Genomic DNA, 21,343 nt, shown 5'->3' with positions numbered 1-21,343 from the left:
GTAGCTGTAATACACAAGGACCCTGGACACTGTAGCTGTAATACACAAGGACCCTGTACACTGTAGCTGTAATACACAAGGACCCTGTAGCTGTAATACACAAGGACCCTGGACACTGTAGCTGTAATACACAAGGACCCTGTACACTGTAGCTGTAATACACAAGGACCCTGTACACTGTAGCTGTAATACACAAGGACCCTGTACACTGTAGCTGTAATACACAAGGACCCTGGACACTGTAATACACAAGGACCCTGTACACTGTAATACACAAGGACCCTGTACACTGTAGCTGTAATACACAAGGACCCTGGACACTGTAGCTGTAATACACAAGGACCCTGTAGCTGTAGCTGTAATACACAAGGACCCTGGACACTGTAGCTGTAATACACAAGGACCCTGTAGCTGTAATACACAAGGACCCTGTACACTGTAGCTGTAATACACAAGGACCCTGTACACTGTAGCTGTAATACACAAGGACTCTTACACTGTAGCTGTTAGACATCACAAGGAGCACACCGCAAGACTGGCATTCAAGGGAACAGATGGAATCAGCCGTGAGAAGAGATTTCTTTCGGGAAAGGTCTTTTTGATGTATGTTTGGTCTGAAGCATGCAGGTCAAGCTAACAACACCTACAATTGCAGTACCTCCTGGTATGCTGGGCTATTAATACCAGGTGCATGCATCTATGTCTGCAGTCTGCACCCACACCGCAGCAGGCTGCACATGCAGTTGAAAATATTGCCACAGGATTATGCCGTCTATCTTACATCTTTTAGTGTTCGGTGTAACAATTTTCAAAAATACTTCCAACGTAAAAATCTATAACCACGGATTGTTTTCTGAGACAATATGAACCCTTCAAATCCGACGCAGCTGTTGTACAAGAAGTACAAACACAAGCTATTTTCATTCCTGTATAAAAGTACTCGCATCATTACCTAAGCACACAGCATAAGCAGTTGCGTACCTGTTGCCATTAGGAATATCAACAAGCAAACAGTCACACAGTTGATGACTTTCACAACAAGACAAACACAATAAACGCTTCTTTCAAAGATTCCGAGACTGTGGGATGCCAGTTATTCTCAGAAAATGCTCCTTTAGGCTTACATTGATGAAATTGTTCAGAAGGGAAAACTGTTTTGTAAAGTTCAAATGAGTGAGTGAGTTGGGTTTAATGCTGCTGTGGGCAGTAGTCCACATTAACACAATGTGGCAGCTTAATGTAAGAGTGAGTGAGTATGATTTTATGCCGCTTTTAGCAATATTCCAGCAATATCACGGCGGGGGACACCAGAAATGGGCTTCACACATTGTACCCATGTCGGGAATCGAACCCGGGTCTTCGGCATGACGAGCGAACGCTTTAACCACTAGGCTACCTGACCGCCCCGCTTAATGTGAGAGGACCTAAGTGATGCCCTGGTGAAACCTACGAGCACGGGTATGGTGGTGACAAACCTAGAAACATAATCGGGGTGAACCAGGTCCAACCCACAATCATAGGTTTCTGGTGTGAGAAAGGGATGCAACTCTGCACAGAGAATAGTCTTAGACGATTTGGAGGGCTTGGACAGGGGGGTCACCTTACACGTGGGGTCGCTTTATAGGCGGTGATATTCAGTAAATGAATAAACATGTTGTTGTTTGTTTGTTGTTTAACGCCGCAATCAGCAATATTCCAGCTATATTAATCGAGTCTGGACCAAACAATCCTGTGATTGACATCATGAGTATCGATCCACGCAATTGGAATACGATGACATGCATCAACTAAGTCAGCGATCCTGACAACCCGATCCCGTTTGTCGCCTCTTACGACAAGCATGGGTTGCTGAAGACCTATTCTACCCCGGATCTTCACGGGTAGAATAAACATGTACTTGGACAGATACGGAGCTCATGTGATTAGACAATCGATAGCGAGAACTAAGGTCTGATTTTAATGAGATTGAGATCTCACACACCTCAAATTGTATGATGTATAGTAATCTAACATTCATTACACTAAATACACAAGGATAATGTCCCATTTTCACACTGAGCACTAATTACGTCTATACCTCACCAGCCACAGCAACCAGACTAGAGGCTGTTCCCTTTGTAATGGTGGAATTGATTGGCTGTCAACTTACTATGAGGCTGTTTGATTGGTTGAGCAATGACAGTTGAGGAACTGAGGTTTCTCTGAGTTAGGAGTTGTATAGTATCCGTGATGGAGCATGGCTCGCTGTAGTCATCTGTGTAGTATGCTGTCACCTACAACATTAATACACACATACACAATATTTTCAGACCAATCAGGCCAGTTTTTTTAGCTGGCTTATGAGACCAGAGACCATAAAATAATTGTAGACCGACAGACAAAAAGTAACTGAAATTGATTTTTTTCTATTACTTTTGACAATTATTTCTGTGGCCGAATTTGTCACCACTGTTCAATGGTGAAAAATTGTATAATTGTTTACTTTTATCTTTCGGTATTACAATCATACTAATAAAAACCAAAAGGCCAAAGTAATATTACTCTTATTGTATTTACAACTGGCTCTAGAGGGAGAGAAAATCTTTACATTAAATCCAGACTTTTTCATCATATCTAATAAGCTTTTACAAGTAACAAGCTCTTTACACAGAAGAAATAATAAATATTCTCATCGTCATTGGTTAAATCATGCAATGGGGTATATTTTTTTATATTTTTTAATCTGTAATCAAGTGCAATGTTTGACTTACATCAATAGTATATAGCTTATTTGTCTCCAGTTCCAGGATCATGTGAGCTTGGCCTGTTTCATTCTGGCCAGGCTTGGGGTAGTATTCATCATCATCTGTGTACCAGAACACCTGGTACTTCTCAAACACAGACTGGTTGAGGACGCTCGTCCATGTGATATTCACCTCCGTCATCGATGTCGAAGGGTTGAAGGTCATCTGTGGGTTTTCGTTGATCTTTAGCTTCAATTCTTCAATGTCTGGAAGACAACGTAATTTAGGTATAAAGACCAGAATTGTCGTTGAATTAATATAAATCCTGTTCAACAAGTTCAATGAACCCTTTCAATGGGGGCTTTCATCACATGCTTTTTCAGCAGAATGTCCAATGAAACAAAATACAGTAAACTATGTTTATAAGGAACACGCTTATAACAAACTGACCAATATAACTAACTTATTTTTTGGTCCCGGACAACTACTGTAGATATGGTGTGTATATGCTTATAAAACAAACTACAGTTATAACGAACTTAAATTAGTGGTCCCTTTTAGTTCGTTATAACCGTAGGTAACTGTATTTGAACTCATTTCCCATTTTGACGCATCAGTAACAGAAATTATGTCTAATGCAATTTCCTATTTTGACTTGTACCATTTGTTCCCATGCATTTTTCGAGGTGAATAGTTGACTTGCCTTTGCGTGTGTTTGTGATGAGGCAAGATACACTCACCTTCGCAAAAACCTGGCCTCAACACTACTTGATAGTTTTTCATAACATATGCTCATGATATCATCAGAATTGTACAACAGACTCTGCTTTTAGGATAGATTTCTTATAATTATGGAAAGGGTTTTGTTGCTTTTATTTGCTTCAATAGTTGATACATATAAATATTGTTTTGTTTTCGGGGCCATTCAGTTACAATATCCTTCCATGCATTTATATTTTTTAAATATTTTTTAAATATTTTTTAAATATTTTTTTTAAATCTGATTTTGTATAAACAAACATGAGCACTTACCTGTGGCAGAGGCTGTTTCAGGTGAGAAAGTGGAGACAGGTATACCTGAAAGACACAATAGACAACTACCAATCTGTATACACCTCAGGGAGAAGAGAATGAAATTGGAATACAAACTATGTGGAAATATCGTCGGTATCATAAAGGTCCTTCATAGCTTGTATCAGCAAGTAATAAATACAGGGGAAGTCACTTCAATGAAGACAGCAAATTTTGTTTAACGATGCAGCTAGATTACAGTGGCCTGTAAATAATCAAGTCTTTGCCAGGAATACCTGTGGTTGACAGCATGAGCAATGCTGCTAAAAAGTGGGTCAATAATGCTCAAACTACTACGTGACACATGTTTACCTACCACTCAACTGTATTATAGCCAGCTGTGACAGCTCACATGCAGTGAGTGAGTGAGTGAGTTGGGTTTAACGCCGCTTTTAACAGTATTCCAGTTATATCGCGGCGTGTCAGCTTAATGTGGAGGAAAGCCCGAAGTGATGCAGGTCTTAGACGTTTACCACTTCGGTGAAACCCACGAGCACGGGTATGGTACTGACAAACCTAGAAACATAATTGGGGCAAACCGGGATTCGAACCCACAATCATAGGTTTCTGGTGTGCCCAAGGGACACAACTCTGCATAGCGAATTCCGGCGCCTTAGACGACTGGGCCACCCATGCCCTTCTCACATGCAGTGAGTGAGTGAGTATGGTTTTACGCCACTTAAGTAATATCATCGCAGGGGACACCAGCAATAGGCTTCACACATTGTACCCATGTGGGGAATCGAACCAGGATCTTTTGGCATAAGGAGTGAACGCTTAAACCACTCGGCTACAACACCGCCTACCCACTAGCAAGCAATGATTGGGAACTGTTCAGCCTGGCATCCCACTTGGGATAATGTGAAGTTTGCCTTGGAAGTTACAGGAAACTTACTCAAATTTGCAGGAACATTTTCTGGGTTGTCTGAAAATAAGGAATGAAAAACACAGTTACATCATGAATTCTTTGTCCTTTGACTATAGTTAATGTCATAGTAATGACATAGTAATGACAAATGTCTTGAGTGTAAAAAGTACAGCTAACAAGCTTTAGAGAGATAAGCGATGTCATTTCATTTGATATCATGGTTATAGGTGACGTCACAATGATCTGTAAAGCAAAGTGATGCAATTTCATTTCAGCGATAAAACTACATGTGAGTGAGTGAGTGAGTGAGTGAGTATGGTTTTACGCCGCTTTTAGCAATATTCCAGCAATATCTCGGCGGGGGACACCAGAAATGGGCTTCACACATTGTACCCATGTCGGGAATCGAACCCAGGTCTTCTGTGTGACGAGCAAACGCTTTAACCACTAGGCTACCCGACCGCCCCTATAACTACATGTCTCGTAGGAGATATTGCTTGATCTCAAAGTGTATAAGGGTGAAACTATTGATCCCCAAAGTTGTTCTCACTTTGTCCGAAGACATCCAGGTCATCGTTACAGGTGGTTCTGTCAATGCTCATCTGGAGACACAACGGTGTCTTGAATGATGTTTTCCCTTCGACTGCTTCTCCGTGAGCATCCCTGATGCTGATCAACACGTCATACAGGGAGTTCAACTCAATGTCAGGAATGCGGAAATTTGGCTGCAAGAAGAAAAGAAAACTTAACTTACATTAAACATATTAACCCTCTAAAATTACAGTCAAACTTTAAGGTATTTGAATTTGTTTCGTTCTCACTATGTCATTTATTTTTATCTATTCTGATTATGAATACAATTAAGTAATAAACATATCTTATTTCGTTAAGCAAAACATTTGGTGTGATTTTTTTAAGTATCTAAATATACAAGTTCATAAAAGTCAGATCTTATTTCTCACAACCTCTGAACAAATATCTGATGACATCCCATTACCGGTCACATCAGAACGACGTTTCGTGAACTTTAACCATTGAAATGACTAAGAATCGACATTAGCCAATCAGAAAGCTGCTTTCTCAAGCATTACGGCACTTGTTTCAAACTCGTGACTTCCATTTCAGACTACGCTTGAAAAAAATGTTGACAAAGTTCTCGACTAAAAAAAATTAAAACTGAAGAAAATAACATTCTGGAATGTCTAATATAGGCTTGATGTTGTATGGCAGTACTTCCCACGTACTATACAACGTTTCCTTCGGTCAATTTTTTATGCTACTAAGGTGAGAGATAGACAACGATTTTGATAGAATCGGTTATACAGGACGTAAGTTTTACCAAGTGGTAACCTCTACGACGTTGCATGATTAGAAAACACGCTCCGACGGGATTTTCATTTTCTTGATCTGGCAAGAGATGTTCTGATTCGTCGGATGAAAAGTCGTTATGAAGTGACCAGTAATGGGATGTCCTCAGATCTCTGTTCAGCGACAGCGAGAACTAATAATTGATTTTATTGACACTGTTAAATAATAAACATCAGCAACAGAGAATAATCAGTTTCGATTATCTGCTGAAACAGATTCCATTGGGCATTAAAGGCAAAGTAGCTGTGGAAGTAGTATGAATGGATCAGCGATAACACCAGGTGTTTGGGAAAGGTGTTTGGGATACGATGCCATGCATCAACCAAGTCAGTGATCCTGAACACCCGATCCCTTTAATCGCCTCTTAATAATCGCATAGTCGCCATTCACAGCAAGCATGGTTCTACCCCCCCGGATGACCACTTGGCTACACCACCACCCTGCCAATTCTGGAGTAATAGCATGATCAAGTACAAATGTAAAGATAAAATATGTAAATAAGAATGGACTTTAAATCTAACCATGTGAAAGATTGTTTCATTGGTTTTGGCTATAAGCAAGCACATTAACGCCAATGTGCTGAAATCCTGTGGAAGTCAGAGACATGTTCATATCAAAACAGAATGACCTACCTTTTCTTTGTAGAGGAAATGAGCGGTCTCGGCGGTGTGATATGGCAATGTCTCACATGCTGGTGCCCTTGGGTAGGCGGCACAGTCGGTAAGGAACCAGTTCATCTCATAGAAACATGGTTCATTGCTCTTGGCACACTGGAGCACTTCAGCGCTGGGGTGGTTCCAGTCGAGGGAAGTCTGCAGCTTGCCGGAAACCATCTTCATGTCGATGGTGATGTTCATGGGGCTGATGTCTGGTGTGTAGGTGGCGCTCAGGCCCTCCACCAGGTGGCCGTTCGGAAAGGGATAGGCTGTAGAAAACAAACATTAGCCTCTGTTATTTGGGATCAAAACTGATTTGATTTTTTTATTTCTTTTTGTTTAACAGTATTCCAGATCTATGACGGTGGCCTGGAACAGCTAAACCAGAGACTGAGTGACTGAGTGAGTGAGTGAGTTGGGTTTAACGCCGTTTTTGACAATATTCCAGTTATATCGCGGTGTGTCAGCTTAATGTGGGAGGAAAGCCCGAAGTTATGCAGGTCTTAGACGTTTACCACTTCGGTGAAACCCACGAGCACCAGTATGGTGCTGACAAACCAAGAAACATAATCGGGGAGAACCGGGATTCGAACCCACACTCATAGGTTTCTGGCGTGACAAATGGACGCAACTCTGCATAGCGAATCACGGCGCCTTGGACGACTGGGCCACCCGTGCCCCCAAACCAGTGATTGACATCGTGACCATTGATCGATGTATTTGGGACATGATGGCATGCATCAACCAAGTTAGCGAGCCTTACCACCCGATTCCGTTAGTCTCCTCTAATGACAAGCATGGGTTGCTGAAGACCCATTCTCCCCTGGGTTTTCATGAGGAGTAATGAAATAAGGCTACTTCGTCTTAAAAAAAATAATTTCTAAGACTGGATCTACATTTGCATATGATGTAGTACTTACTTTCCTTAACAACAGAGTCAGGTGAAAATCGTTTCGATTTGGCCACAATTCCTCTGTTGGATATAGCCAACAGCTGAAACTCTGGGGGATCCGGCATGGTGTCTGTTTTGAAGCTCACCATCTGGGACGCTAGCTGTTGGTGATTAGAAGTGAATATAAACAATACAAGTAAACAAAAACATCAGCATGGGTAATGTTACAAACAAGATAACTATCAGTCTCCTTCCCCAGTTGATACCGCATTGCCTGGTCAAATATAAGCAGGCGCTATTGGAATGGGAGACATTGCGTATCACTTCATCTTGTTTTATGACAGACCTTCCCTTATCAAACACGATTTCTAAAATGTCTCTCTAGAGATTCATCAAAAGATCAAACTGATATTTACCTTGTTTTCTAATGATGTTTTTGCTTGGATCTAATTGTTTTTTTAGAATTTATTTTGGAGTTATTTATTGTATTATGTAAGTATATGCAATGAAAAGTATATAATTGCTTTTATCAACCTCAGCAATATTCCAGCTATGTAGTTGGTTAAAGCGTTCGCTCGTCACGCCGATGACCCGGGTTCGATTCCCGACATGGGTACAATGTGTGATGCCCATTACTAGTGTCCCCCGCCGTGATATTGCTGGAATATTGCTAAAGGCGGCGTAAAACCAAACTCACTCACTCCAGCTATATGACGGCGGTCTGTAAATAAACGAGTCTGGACCGACAATCCAGTGATTGGTCTGAGCATCGATCCACGCAATGGGGATACGATGACATGCATCAACCAAGTCAGCGAGCCTGACTACCCGAACCCGTTAGTCGCCTCTTAACGGCAAGCATTGTCGCTTCTTACGGCAAGCATGGGTTTCTGAAGGCCAATTCTCTGCCCGGATCTTCACGCGTCTCAACATTAGTTACGAATTTTACTATATATTTACATATGCCCGACATCCCTTGTTTAAAAAATGACGAGAAAATATATATAAATATTTTGAGGTCAAACAAATATAAAGTATTAGTTTCCATGCTGTCATTGTGGAAAGCATGAGAGGGAAGGGTGATTTTGGAGCACTTTGCAACTGCTTAACGGTAGTACTCCACTGAGGATCTCAATGACTCCTCTTGGCGATGATCAATGGAAGGTAATTGACAGCTAATACCTTCACTGGGATTAGTCACTAACCACTGGGGAGTGATAGGAATCGGATATGCTTATAGGAGTACCACCTGCCAACTGTTAACATAGATGTTTACCTGTAGCGCATCAGGGCGTGTTACTGAACTATGTTGGAACATTACCCATTAATGGTCAAACAAACAGAAAGTCACAAATAAATAATATGCTAACTTTGGTTGAAATAGCAGTACCAAAATATTTCATCGGATGTTGATGAACAAGAGACTATAAAATTTGAGATGGTCTCTGATAAAACCACAGGTAAGACTAACATGGGTAGATGAAGAAACTTCAGGTGCATTGTAGAGAAATATACAGGTGTATTTCAAATCTGGCCAAAGAAATCGTGTTCCTAAAAAATATTTAAAGGGAAACAACACTCCAATTCTCAGTCGTCTTGCCGGCGCCGTTTTAATAAGCACGCGTTATCACCAGATGCCAGTTAGCGTCAGTGACTAATTAAACTGGCCTTCCGACGAGCGATGGGGCAGGCAATTGAAGTGCGTGAAGTGCCCATGTAAAAACGGCATACAGTCAAGTCCTGTTAATACGACATGGTTGGTTGCAAATTATTATGTCGGATAACGAGTATGTCGGATAAACGGAATTAAGTTGTATCAGCGGTCGTGATCGGGAAAATCGGATCACTTCATGATAGATAACGATACAAAAACGTTGTAATAAAACAAATGAAAAATGAAATATTCATATTGTTATGTTACATTGTCTGTACTTTGTTCAAAGGATTCGCCGATTAGCCATACATATATATATATATATATATATATATATATATATATATATATGCTCTCTGCCTCATGGCATTCATTCACCTGATGAAAGAGCAAGCATATACTCCGAAACGTAATAATAAAGAAGGTGACATCCATATATTCTCTTCCTTAATACGTTGGTTAAGTTCTCATTATTAACTAACCCAAGGGATTTTCTTTAAGCACCCTGGGCAATGAACATAGTTGTCACGTGTGCTATCTCATGGTCAATGGTAAATCATCATGTCTAGTGATAATTTATCTCAAATTTTACATTTTATATTGACCAAGTTTGTTACCACCTGTTCTTTTTACCTGAATTTTCGGAAGGGATAGTATGAAGTTTTATACTGTGTATCATATGACGTTAACCGATGGCTTCACCCTTTCAAGTCGTGTAAATAAATCAACAACCAAAACACATGTCAGCGAGAATAGCGCCGAACACAAGTCAAACCAGTCGAAGTTTTAGTCCATTGCAAGCAAATTTTGAATCCGCGATGAACAAGCCCATCCATATTTCAACACTTTCAAACTTGGATCTTTAAGATCTTTCGTCAATGATAAGCACTGATTGTTATGAATAGTGCACGCGTTTACTATAATGTGTATATTCTCCATCGTCATTTGTCATTTCCGGTCTTGCTCCGGATGTGGTGATAAAAGTGACCTTTGTCCAACTGAGATATTGAATGTCAGGTTGTAAGTTTAGCCAATATGTTTTAAAACAAAACAAGAGTTGAGTTCACGAACAAGCAGAGTTGGTTCTGAGTGGATTTACCATGGACACTTCCGCTAACATTAAAACAATGAGAACACTGCTTTGGCTATATTTGATTGATTATGCCAGATAAAATGAATTTTGATTGGTTCAGTTGGTCTAACCGGAAGTATACTATACGGAGAGACACTGTTAATTAACCATCGGATCGTGACGTCACAAAGTACCAAATGTCAGTGAAAACAATCCGAAAAAGACCTTGATCCTTGTTAGAACCAGTCTGTATTTTATCTGATCTTTGAGTTTTTAAAAATTACTCTGAGTAACAAAAACTTTCCAGATTATCTCCACCTCGGTCAATGTTAAATAAATTTACCGATGAGGGAATATCTGAATTTGATCACGAATCCACATGTAATTGTCCAAACACAGGTGCATGAAACGTGAAAATTAAATATTCTTAACACCGTAATGGTTATGAAATATGAAACTATGGTTATAACGAACACGCTTATAACGAACTGACGGATATAACGAACTTACTTTTTTTGGTCCCGACTATTTGCTGTGGTTATGCTGTATGTATGTTTATAACGAACTACGGTTATAACGAACAAACATTAGTAGTCCCTTTGAGTTCGTTATAACCGTAGTTCACTGTAGCGTGTTTGGCGATTGTGCGACAAGCGTGTATCGGATATAAACAGTAGCCGTGTGGAAGAATGGTGTTATGTTAAATGTTAACCAAAAATACACACATGATGCAATTTATAGGATATCATGAACCTAGGTCAACATCTGTGCTCGATTTGCAGATTCCCTCATCTCAGCAATGTATAGTTTGATGCGGTTATATTTCTTTCTGGCGGAGTGCATAACGTTACCAACTCATCAAGGATTATGAATATGGAATATGAAACAGGTTTGCTTGTTTTCAATTAAGAGGTATTTTTATTGCAGAAACCAAAGGCAATTATAGGTAATTATAGTAATATTTCCACAAGTACAGTTTGTAGATTATGTAAACGCCACAAATATGCGGTACCTCGATGCAGGGCTATCCGTGTATATTTCAACATGAACCAGGTAAACCCATTACAAAAAAGCTGATTAGTAACATAATTATGTCGGCAAAAAAAAGGCTTTCGTAGAAAGTATTTGTCAATGGTTTGTTTTTTTGTTTAACCCCGTACTCAGCAATATTTTATCTATATGACGGCGGTCTGTAAATAATCGAGTCTGGACCAGACAATTCAGTGACTGACATCACGAGCATCAATCCACGCAATTGGGATTCGATGTCATGATTCAACCAAGTCAGCGAGCTTGAGCACCCGATCCCATTACTGGCCTCTAACAAGCAAAAATGCTTCTTACGGCAAGAATGGGTTGCTGAAGACCTATTCTACCCCGGATCTTCACGTCATATGTATCAGTGGGCTGATGATGTCGTTCTGACAGCACCCACAAAAAAACGTAAATGGATTACATGTCCGTTTGTGTCACATTAAGGCGTCCACCATTTAATATATTGGATTGGATTTTTGTTATACGTAGAATATGTTTTCGGACAGGCAATTTATTTTTGTGTAATTCTAATTCTTACTTCGGGGAATAGCATTGTGTTTATTATATCGAACTATTCGCTACATCCGATTTTGTTACAACGGGAGTGAAATTAATATGCATTGTGTTGGCTGTGATGAGTCAACGAATACATCCCCATACAAAGGTACAGAATACGTGACAAGAATGAGTGTGGTTTTACGCTGCTTTTAGCATTAATCCAGCACTATCACAGCGAGGGACACAAGATATGGGCTTCACACTACATTAGCCTTTGGTGTGACGAGAGAAGGGGTTAACCACTAGGCTATCCCACCAGTCCTTACTGAACCAGGACATCATTGTTGAAATGGATTCAGTTGGCGTTCACGATCATAAACATAAAAGAAAACACACACAACATTATGGATAACAAATTCTGGTGTATTGCATTCAGCAACGTTTCGATGTAGATTCTTAAACCGTTATCAAGCTGGAGTTATCAAACAGTTTGATCACAAAGGCTATCTGTAAATGCCAATGACACCAACGAACAAAATGCGTGCAATGGCCCATATGCACAAAGCGAACTTAGCACTACGCCTATGTTAAAGTATGGGAGTTAGGATCATCTTAGCGCTAAGATCGCTTTGTGAAACTGGATTCTGGCCTACTTTCCGACGACACCTACGTCAAAACACTTCCTTCTATACATATACCACCAACTTGTGAGAACTTCCAGACGACCATTTCACCTGTGTAATCCCTATCCGATTCACCCCCAAGAAACACAGTGAGTGTATTCATGTCTATGCTGCCATGCTTCTCTTATATCCGAAAGGAAATGCCAAACTATGGTGTTATTTCACCGAAGTCCTTGCCTATTTCAGCCCCTCATGCCCTTTACCTGTCAAAGATTAGAATTTAAGGACTCTAATAAAAAGATCAAACCCTACTGTTATTCCAGCACCAAAGACATTGTTTCTGATTAACTTGGGCTTCGCTCGTCGACTGCAGCAGGATTCCCAAAATATAATGTATCTTCACACTAGGAACAGGTGAGCGCAACATGTGCCCACCGCCCCGGAATGCCTGGCCCAGTCCAAGGCGCTCGCTTTATCTGTGTATTTACAAAGATGTCATGTTCTCGACGTGTGTGAAATGCACATTGATATAAACAAAATGATAATCAATATCACATAGAAAAACATGTCTATTACAAGCGTATTGTAGTTGACCCGCTATCGTGACCCTACTCGTGTTTTGCTATAGACACTGCCACGTGTCACACACATGATGGATTGTTCTGAAAGGGGTACGTTTGTCTTCTCCCGGAGAGTTTATGAAAGTTTCGTGTATATACTCATCTTGAGAAAGACAAACACGACTACGCGGGTCTATTTTTTGTTATGCTTGGCGCTCAAAGGACACCTTTTTAAGCGGCACGCATTTATTTTAAATGCTCATTTTGTTCTCGGCAAAATGACGACGACCACATTTGGCAGTAGATGTTTAAGGCAGATATCTTGTTAGCTTCTTCAACTTGATACATTGAAAGGGCGTAATGCTATAGGGTCAGCCGTGTGGAATAGTATCGGCAATTTAGAATAATATCGGTTGCATGGAAGAATACTGACAGTATTGAATAGTATTTGGCAATGTAGAATAATATAGGTTGTATGGAATAATACCGGCAGTATGGAATAATATCGATAGTATGAAATAATACCGGTATTATGGAAAAAAATATCGACTATTTAGAATAATATCGTAAGTATGGCATAATATCGACAATTTAGAATACTATCGAAAGTATGGAATAAAATCGACACTATGGTGCAATATCGGCACTACATGGTATGAAATGTCGGCACTGTGTCATACGATAGGCCCTATGGTATAATACCTGTACTTTGATACACGATAGACAGTATGATACTAGCTAGGGTATTATATCGGCACTGTGTCATACGACAGGCCCTATGGTATAATACCTGTACTTTGATACACGATAGACAGCATAATACTAGCTAGGGTATTATATCGGCACTGTGTCATACGACAGGCCCTATGGTATGATACCTGTACTTTGATACACGATAGACAGTATGATACTAGCTAGGGTATTATATCGGCACTGTGTCATACGACAGGCCCTATGGTATAATACCTGTACTTTGATACACGATAGACAGCATAATACTAGCTAGGGTATTATATCGGCACTGTGTCATACGACAGGCCCTATGGTATAATACCTGTACTTTGATACACGATAGACAGTATGATACTAGCTAGGGTATTATATCGGCACTGTGTCATACGACAGGCCCTATGGTATAATACCTGTACTTTGATACACGATAGACAGTATAATACTAGCTAGGGTATTATATCGGCACTGTGTCATACGACAGGCCCTATGGTATAATACCTGTACTTTGATACACGATAGACAGTATGATACTAGCTAGGGTATTATATCGGCACTGTGTCATACGACAGGCCCTATGGTATAATACCTGTACTTTGATACACGATAGACAGTATAACACTAGCTAGGGTATTATATCGGCACTGCCGATAACTTGGTATTGTCTCCCGATGGTCCTACTGACTTGACATTCAGGAGATTGTATAGTCCTGCACCATGACCGTGGAATATATTTATTTTATTAAAAATAATAATCTAGAAATGCATACAAAAGCAAGTCTAGCCAGCTCAAGCTAGCTCTATTCCGAAATCAGCATAAGGAATTTTTTATATTTTTAGAGTCAAGAAGGATATTGTGTAATATAAGATTTCAGAGACTAAATGTTAATCTAGAGGTTGTACCGTATTCTCAATAATACAATATAGATACACCAGTGTCGTTTTACGACTGAGAAACCGTACTCTATGACGGCAGCACATACGCGCACTACCAACATTGCGCCAATTTGTCCAACATATCAACATACAGTAAACTACGGTTATAACGAACACGCTTATAACGAACTGACGGATATAACGAACTTACTTTTTTGTCCCGACTATTTGCTGTAGTTGTGCTGTATATATGCATATAACGAACCACGGCTACAACGAACTAAAATTAGTGGTCCCTTTGAGTTCGTTATAACCGTAGTTTACTGTATCAAGCTTTTAACGACTGGCATAAGGAACTGGGCTGGAATGACAGAGCATCTAAGTTCGATATGCTAAACGTCATTTTACCTGTGTTAGTTGTTTCCAGGGATCCTTGCTTCCCTTCCTCCGAACCATTATGATATACACCAGGGACTTCCTGGACTTAGAGAAGACTGGAGGCTTGGGAGGTTTCCACTGAATGTCCGTCACTCTGGAATTCCTTCTCGTCTGCACATCACCGGGGGAAAAGGTCCAGCGTTGATTTTTCGTCTCTGTTCATACAAACAAAAATAATTAATTATCCTGACAAAATCATCACGCTGCCTTTATCTTAGTCTGGCCACAGAAACTAAATCATATTATTTTCCCGTTCGCCCATCCCTTACTGTAATGCTATAGGCCTACATGAAGCAAGTCTAGATTTTCCACAGGTCCGGTATCTCACTGGGGCTCCTTTTTAATTTAAATGTAATTGCTTGTTTCTATAAAGATTATATATTTTCAGAGACTAAGCGTCCTGTATTAGTGCACACTGCTCATCAAACAATGTTTAAATGGACAGCATGCATGGTGTTCTGTATTATAAATGAGTTAAAGAGAGACTGGTGCACAATGTGAAATCCCTTTATAAAGTCTGGGTTTAGATGTTGTAAATAGTGCCGGGGAAGAAACTTAGGCATTGTAGCTTTGCTTTTGCTTTTTTGTTTAATTCCCGCCATATGACGGCGGTTTGTAAATAATCGATCCTGAACCAGAAAACCAAGTGACTGATATGAGCATCGATTCACGCAATTCGGATACAATGACATGCATCAACCAAGTCAGCGAGCCTGACCAACCGATCCTCGCCTCTTACGACAAGCATAGTCGCCTTTTACGACAAGCATGGGTTGCTGATGCCGTATTATTTCCCAGTTCTTTACGGGTCAGGTGTTGGTGTGTTATTACAGTTATCATTACTGTAAGGCTGATATAAAATACGTATCACAACATTGCAGCTGGCAAAAAAAACCGTTTTCATGACAGGCCAGGAAGCAAACATCCCAGGACTGTCAGTTGATCCAAGGCCTTGTCCCCCTTTAACAATAGTGGGTGAGTTAAAATTTTATAATGTTACGTTGCATCGGTTTTATTTCAGCCATTTAGCGACCCTTTAACCATACAAGAATATATACCTGATGTATGTCTGAGGTGACCTCAGTTGTTGAACGTCATGATATGGCTGAAATACTGCCGATGTGACGTTAAATCTTAACTCACTCACTCACTCAGTTGTTGAAGAAACCCATACAATTCAAACATCGACTAGACAACTTTGATCAGTTGGTTACAAAAAAATAAACTTTTCTACCAAAGCCATCGTAAAACAACTTCTTTAAACACAAATTATTTTCCCATCTTTTTGAAATGTGACAAAGAACGCCTCAAATATTCATAAAAATGAGTTATATCCGTTTTATTATACTGGAATCAATCTAATGGTTTTTTCTGCTAGAGAAATGAATCATACGCGGTGAATGTCATTATTTATAGTTTCATTAACTTGTCAAGAATGTTTTTTTCACAAACAAAATAATATAGATATGTATAAAACTCGAGGAGACGTTGCTTTTGATTAATCGCGTTTGTTTCATCTTCATGGGAGTAGAGACAGTGACAATGACACTTACGTGTTGGAGGCTTGTGTCTGAAGTCGCAAGCAATCTCGCACCCACGCGTCTGTGATAAAAAAATAAATAAAAAAAATGTCATATACATTTATCAATAGTACATGTGTCAAACATAGCCTTTGCAGGAACGACACTGGTGTTACGAACTTCAACCGGATGCATGAAGACGTCATGTGGACGTCACGAAGCTTTGATCGATTGCTATCGACAGTTATAGACAACAGCAGATAAACAATAGTATGTAGCGGGAAGTGCATTTATCACGTTTTATAAGAAAAGTAACAGGATGTACAAGATTGATAAATTGAATGCTTGAAAATAAATATCTTAGTTCCTTGTAAGCTATCAGCGTAGGGCATTCTTTTTTAAAGCATCTGTAAATGTACAGCAGTGTATGGCGGTATGGGTTTAACACCACGGTGTGTCGGCTACATATGTCGGCTACGTCTTTTGTCATTGGGCCATCCCTGTATCCGACAAAGTTTAGGAGAAGAAACATCTAAACGGCATCCATGTTGCCTACACATAACAACGAAGGTATAGGGGTCCGACCCTCTGATATCCGAAGGGTGCTGAGGAGGGGGTGTGGGAGGGTGTGGGTGTAGGGGTGTGTATGTGGGGTTGGGTGGGGGTGTCGGGGTTGGGGTGGGGAATAATTATGCTTGAAATTGTGTTCCTTAATTAAACCTCATAGTTTTAAATGAGATATATCTGATTTGTAGCTGCAGCTGATAGATTATCTAACCTCGATACCACACACACACACCCCTACCATATGGTCGGACCGGAACACCAACCTGATTTATCATAAATAACTGTTTTCGGAAATTGGAAAAATAGTCGATTTTATCCGAAAACTTATACTCTCAGAGGCAGGTATTGACTAAATGAATAGCATATGTAAATGCATGGGGACGAAATCTTGAATCTGTTTTCATAACGTCTTTTCCAGTACACAATTTACAATAATAATTCGTCCTCCAAATGCGGGCAGCATCAGGTTCGTTCTATGCATATATGTCAGCGGCAACAACTACGTTTTATTAATAGCACTACTATACATTCTGCAGGTTGTGAACGTAAAGATGAGGATGGTTATCAGATGCTTCACATCACCGACCGACCCTAACAATCAGTCCAACTTCTAATTATTTATTTTCCGAAATGCACATCTTGAGGTAAGCTTTCCTGACAACACAACCATCTCTGCCGTTCGTGATGATTTTTGGGAGAAAATGGGACATACCCTACTTCTTTTGAGTTTGTAGGGGGGGGGGGGGGGGGGGGGCATTGACTTACAAATATATTTTTTTTTAAAAGAGTGAGGAGAATCAAAAACGATGTCACATGTGGCCAAATGAATGTTGTAGACTTTTAACACTTACGCATACTTTCTCAGCATCGCACACAATTCCATACAACTTGTACTTTGTGAACAGGGTATCACAGAAATTCCAGCACTGAAATATAAAAAAAAAGTTGATAATTGTATCGTCGACATAAGAATACTGAGCTACTAAGCTCAAATTAATAGTGACTGAGCGAGTATGGTTTTACGCCGCTTTTAGCAATATTCCATCAATATCACGGCGGGGGACACTAGAAATGGGCTTCACACATTGTACCCATGTCGGGAATCGAACCCCGGTCTTCGGCGTGACGAGCGAACGCTTTAACCACTAGGCTACCCGACCGCCCCCTCAAACTAATAAGCCAATACAGACAACATATATTTTTTTACCAGCGTACTTACTAGTAAACTAAACTATATTTCTAAATTTAATTTGTATTACACATTTATGCAATATTATACATTTGCCATTTTTTACTTCCATATAACAGGCAGGACATCATCACACGGGGTAGCATAACAACCAAGTCTCACCAGATAACACTCGTTGGCGTATGTATACCGCCTCACGACAGGACTGTTAGCAACAAAACTCACCATATAACGGTTAGGTATGCATTCTAACAACAGGGGCTATCCACTACCAAAACTCACCATAAAACAGGTGTTGTCGTTATACCTCCTCACTTCGGGGACTATTCACCACAAAACTCACCATATAACAGTCAGGTGCTGTCGTATAGACCCCCACAACGGTGACTATACACTACAAAACTCACCATATAACAGTCAGGTGCTATCGTATAGACCCCCACAACGGTGACTATTCACTACAAAACTCACCATATACCAGTCAGGTGCTATCGTATAGACCTCCACAACGGTGACTATTCACTACAAAACTCACCATATAACAGTCAGGTGCTGTCGTATAGACCTCCACAACGGTGACTATTCACTTAAAAACTCACCATATAACAGTCAGGCGTTGTCAGGCAATTGTCACCAGCACTTTCGTTAAGAAGCTGCAAAAGAAATGATAAAACGTTTTAAAGATTCTAAAAGGAGGAACCAAAATAGGTTTCATCGGAAACGTACCACATCATACCCTCTTGTTATGGGTTTTCGGACGCTTGAGAAACATTCGTAGTTTGCTCGCTAGTCATAAGAACAACTGTAAAACATCTCACTCACTTATAAATGCAACTTTATCTAAAAAATAAGCCATCATCTGGGTATTTACAATGTCTGTGTGACGCCACACCCCTTGTCAGAGCGCGAATAATCGCGATAAACATGGCCGTCAGAAAACGTATGATGTCCGAAAACGTATGATGTCCGAAAACGTATGATGTCCTAAAACCAATGATCCGGCGATATAAAATTATTCGCAAAGTCTCGATTATCATAATCGATAAATCATAGCATGGTTGCGCAAGAATATTTTAACGTCACTACAAGTCGTTATCCGTATCATACAATAAAACAGAAGTGTCTTTAGCAGCATGTATATTTTCTAGGTTATTAAATCGAAAAACGAAATTTCGATGTTGAAAACTAAAATTTATACATAACCGCTCCGACCGCCGACTTGGTTAATGCATGTGATCATATCGCATTGTGTAGATCATAACTCATGATGTCAATCACTGGATTGTTTGGTCCAGACTCGATTATTTACAGACCGCCATCATATAGGTGGAATATTGCTAAGTGCGGCGTTAAACAACAAACAAACAACTCAGAGTAATTTAGTTACTTCAGTATGTTGTTCGTACAAGTATAGGTGGACTCACTTCCACAGCCCCCATCTAGAATTATACCAGACCAGCCTGATTTCCCACTGCTGGTGCAATGGCCCGATGCCTAAAGCGTTGGAATGGGAACACGCGCGTACTTGAAAATAGGCCAATACTGTGCACATTGCACAGAAGCCTTTCTTCTGCATCATTATGTCGCATCTGAACTCGTTCAGTTCTTGGTTAACATTCTACCAACTAGGAAAAAACATGGCTTTTTTTTGCTCCCGGTAATAGGTGTGTGTGTACCTTACATACGTAATACGTAAGGAATAAGCCATGCATTACGATTTGGAATACGGAAATACTGTATCGCAGCTATATCAGCGTGTTAATACAGTTATATCCACTTTCCCCTTAGCACCCACTACCAGAAACGGCAACACAAACAAACAAATCCAACCGTCATCAGTGGTATAAATGATTAGAAAATACCTTAAAAGAATAAAGATATGACCAGAACTAATAATTGTAATATAAACAACAAAGAGACCATTACTTAAAAGATAAAAACAAAACCGATAAACGAAACACGGGTACGAAGAGGCATATGCAGTTCCGAAAATCGACACTAATTGACAAACATACATACACAGGCACACCCCCGTGAAGAGCCGGGTTAGAATAGGTCTTCAGCAACCCATGATGTCGTAAAAAGCTATTATGCTTGTCGTAAGAGGCGACTAACGGGATCAGGTGGTCAGGCTCGCTGACTTGGTTGATGCATGTCATCGTATCCCAATTGCGTAGATCGATGCTCATGATGTCAATCACTGGATTGTCTGGTCAGTCTCGAATATATACAGACCGCCGTCATATAGCTGGAATATTGCCGATTGCGGCGTTAAACAACAAACAAACAAACAAACAAACAAAACACATGTACAGAGCTAGATAAACTAATTAAACATATGCAGTAAATATGTATGCGAGAGAGAAGCCGTATGCAATGTAACTGGCTTATGTTGATGCAAGGAGCTTGAGCGGCTTAATTGTCTAATGGGGAGCCATTCGCACCAGTAACAACCATTATATCATTGTAATGAGATCCCTTAACAGTTGCTGAGTCAATCCACCTAGCAACACGCTTTGAGGGGACGGCATTAACTTCAATAATAATTTAAGGGGAAGCTGGAATCACGTGTCAGGGGAAAGTAAGTGATGACATCAGCTGGGTATGTAACAAATCTTACTTTAGCTCAGGTTACAATTTCACGTTTCAAGTTCAGTGTTAGATACGGGCGCAAACGACGTGAATCCTTGAATCGCTAATAACAGAATGAGTGTACATGTATTATGAAACAGTGTTGGGAGCGAGGGTCACGCCATTTGGTTAGCACATGGTCATGTTTTCAAAGAACCGTAAATAATGCAATCTAAACATACATCTACTTGATTTAGCCAATTAGGAATGCTACAGTGCACTTTCTACCTGAATGTGTTACTAAACACAGATGTACATATCTGGCTGGAAAATATCTTAACGAGAGCCGCTCTTGTTGAGTCTCGAGAGACGTTGTTAGCTTGTCGGGAGGATATGTTGGTAGTGTAATTAGTGTTGTAGTTGTAGCCGTAGA

The 21,343-nt window shown here is 40.1% G+C and overlaps 1 protein-coding gene across 1 annotated transcript in view; it reads right to left on the bottom strand.

Moving 5' to 3' along the window:
- LOC124145276 (ephrin type-B receptor 1-like) overlaps nucleotides 1-21,343 on the bottom strand; it is an 88,522-nt gene that overhangs the window by 33,713 nt on the left and 33,466 nt on the right. The window contains exons 3-13 of the mRNA XM_046515026.2: nucleotides 18,939-18,992; nucleotides 18,002-18,076; nucleotides 16,617-16,665; nucleotides 15,034-15,218; nucleotides 7,607-7,739; nucleotides 6,663-6,955; nucleotides 5,213-5,387; nucleotides 4,690-4,719; nucleotides 3,756-3,800; nucleotides 2,751-2,989; nucleotides 2,150-2,273 (exon numbers count right to left, since the gene is read on the bottom strand). Of these exons, the coding sequence (XP_046370982.1) occupies nucleotides 2,150-2,273; nucleotides 2,751-2,989; nucleotides 3,756-3,800; nucleotides 4,690-4,719; nucleotides 5,213-5,387; nucleotides 6,663-6,955; nucleotides 7,607-7,739; nucleotides 15,034-15,218; nucleotides 16,617-16,665; nucleotides 18,002-18,076; nucleotides 18,939-18,992 (1,402 nt within the window). The remainder of the gene's footprint in view (nucleotides 1-2,149; nucleotides 2,274-2,750; nucleotides 2,990-3,755; nucleotides 3,801-4,689; nucleotides 4,720-5,212; nucleotides 5,388-6,662; nucleotides 6,956-7,606; nucleotides 7,740-15,033; nucleotides 15,219-16,616; nucleotides 16,666-18,001; nucleotides 18,077-18,938; nucleotides 18,993-21,343) is intronic.

This window comes from Haliotis rufescens, unplaced genomic scaffold (assembly GCF_023055435.1).
Source record: "Haliotis rufescens isolate VD_foot unplaced genomic scaffold, xgHalRufe1.0.p SCAF_3, whole genome shotgun sequence".
Classification (NCBI taxonomy): domain Eukaryota; kingdom Metazoa; phylum Mollusca; class Gastropoda; order Lepetellida; family Haliotidae; genus Haliotis; species Haliotis rufescens.
The sequence above is the reverse complement of the archived record's forward strand: the minus strand, read 5'-3'. Positions and strand labels throughout refer to the sequence as shown.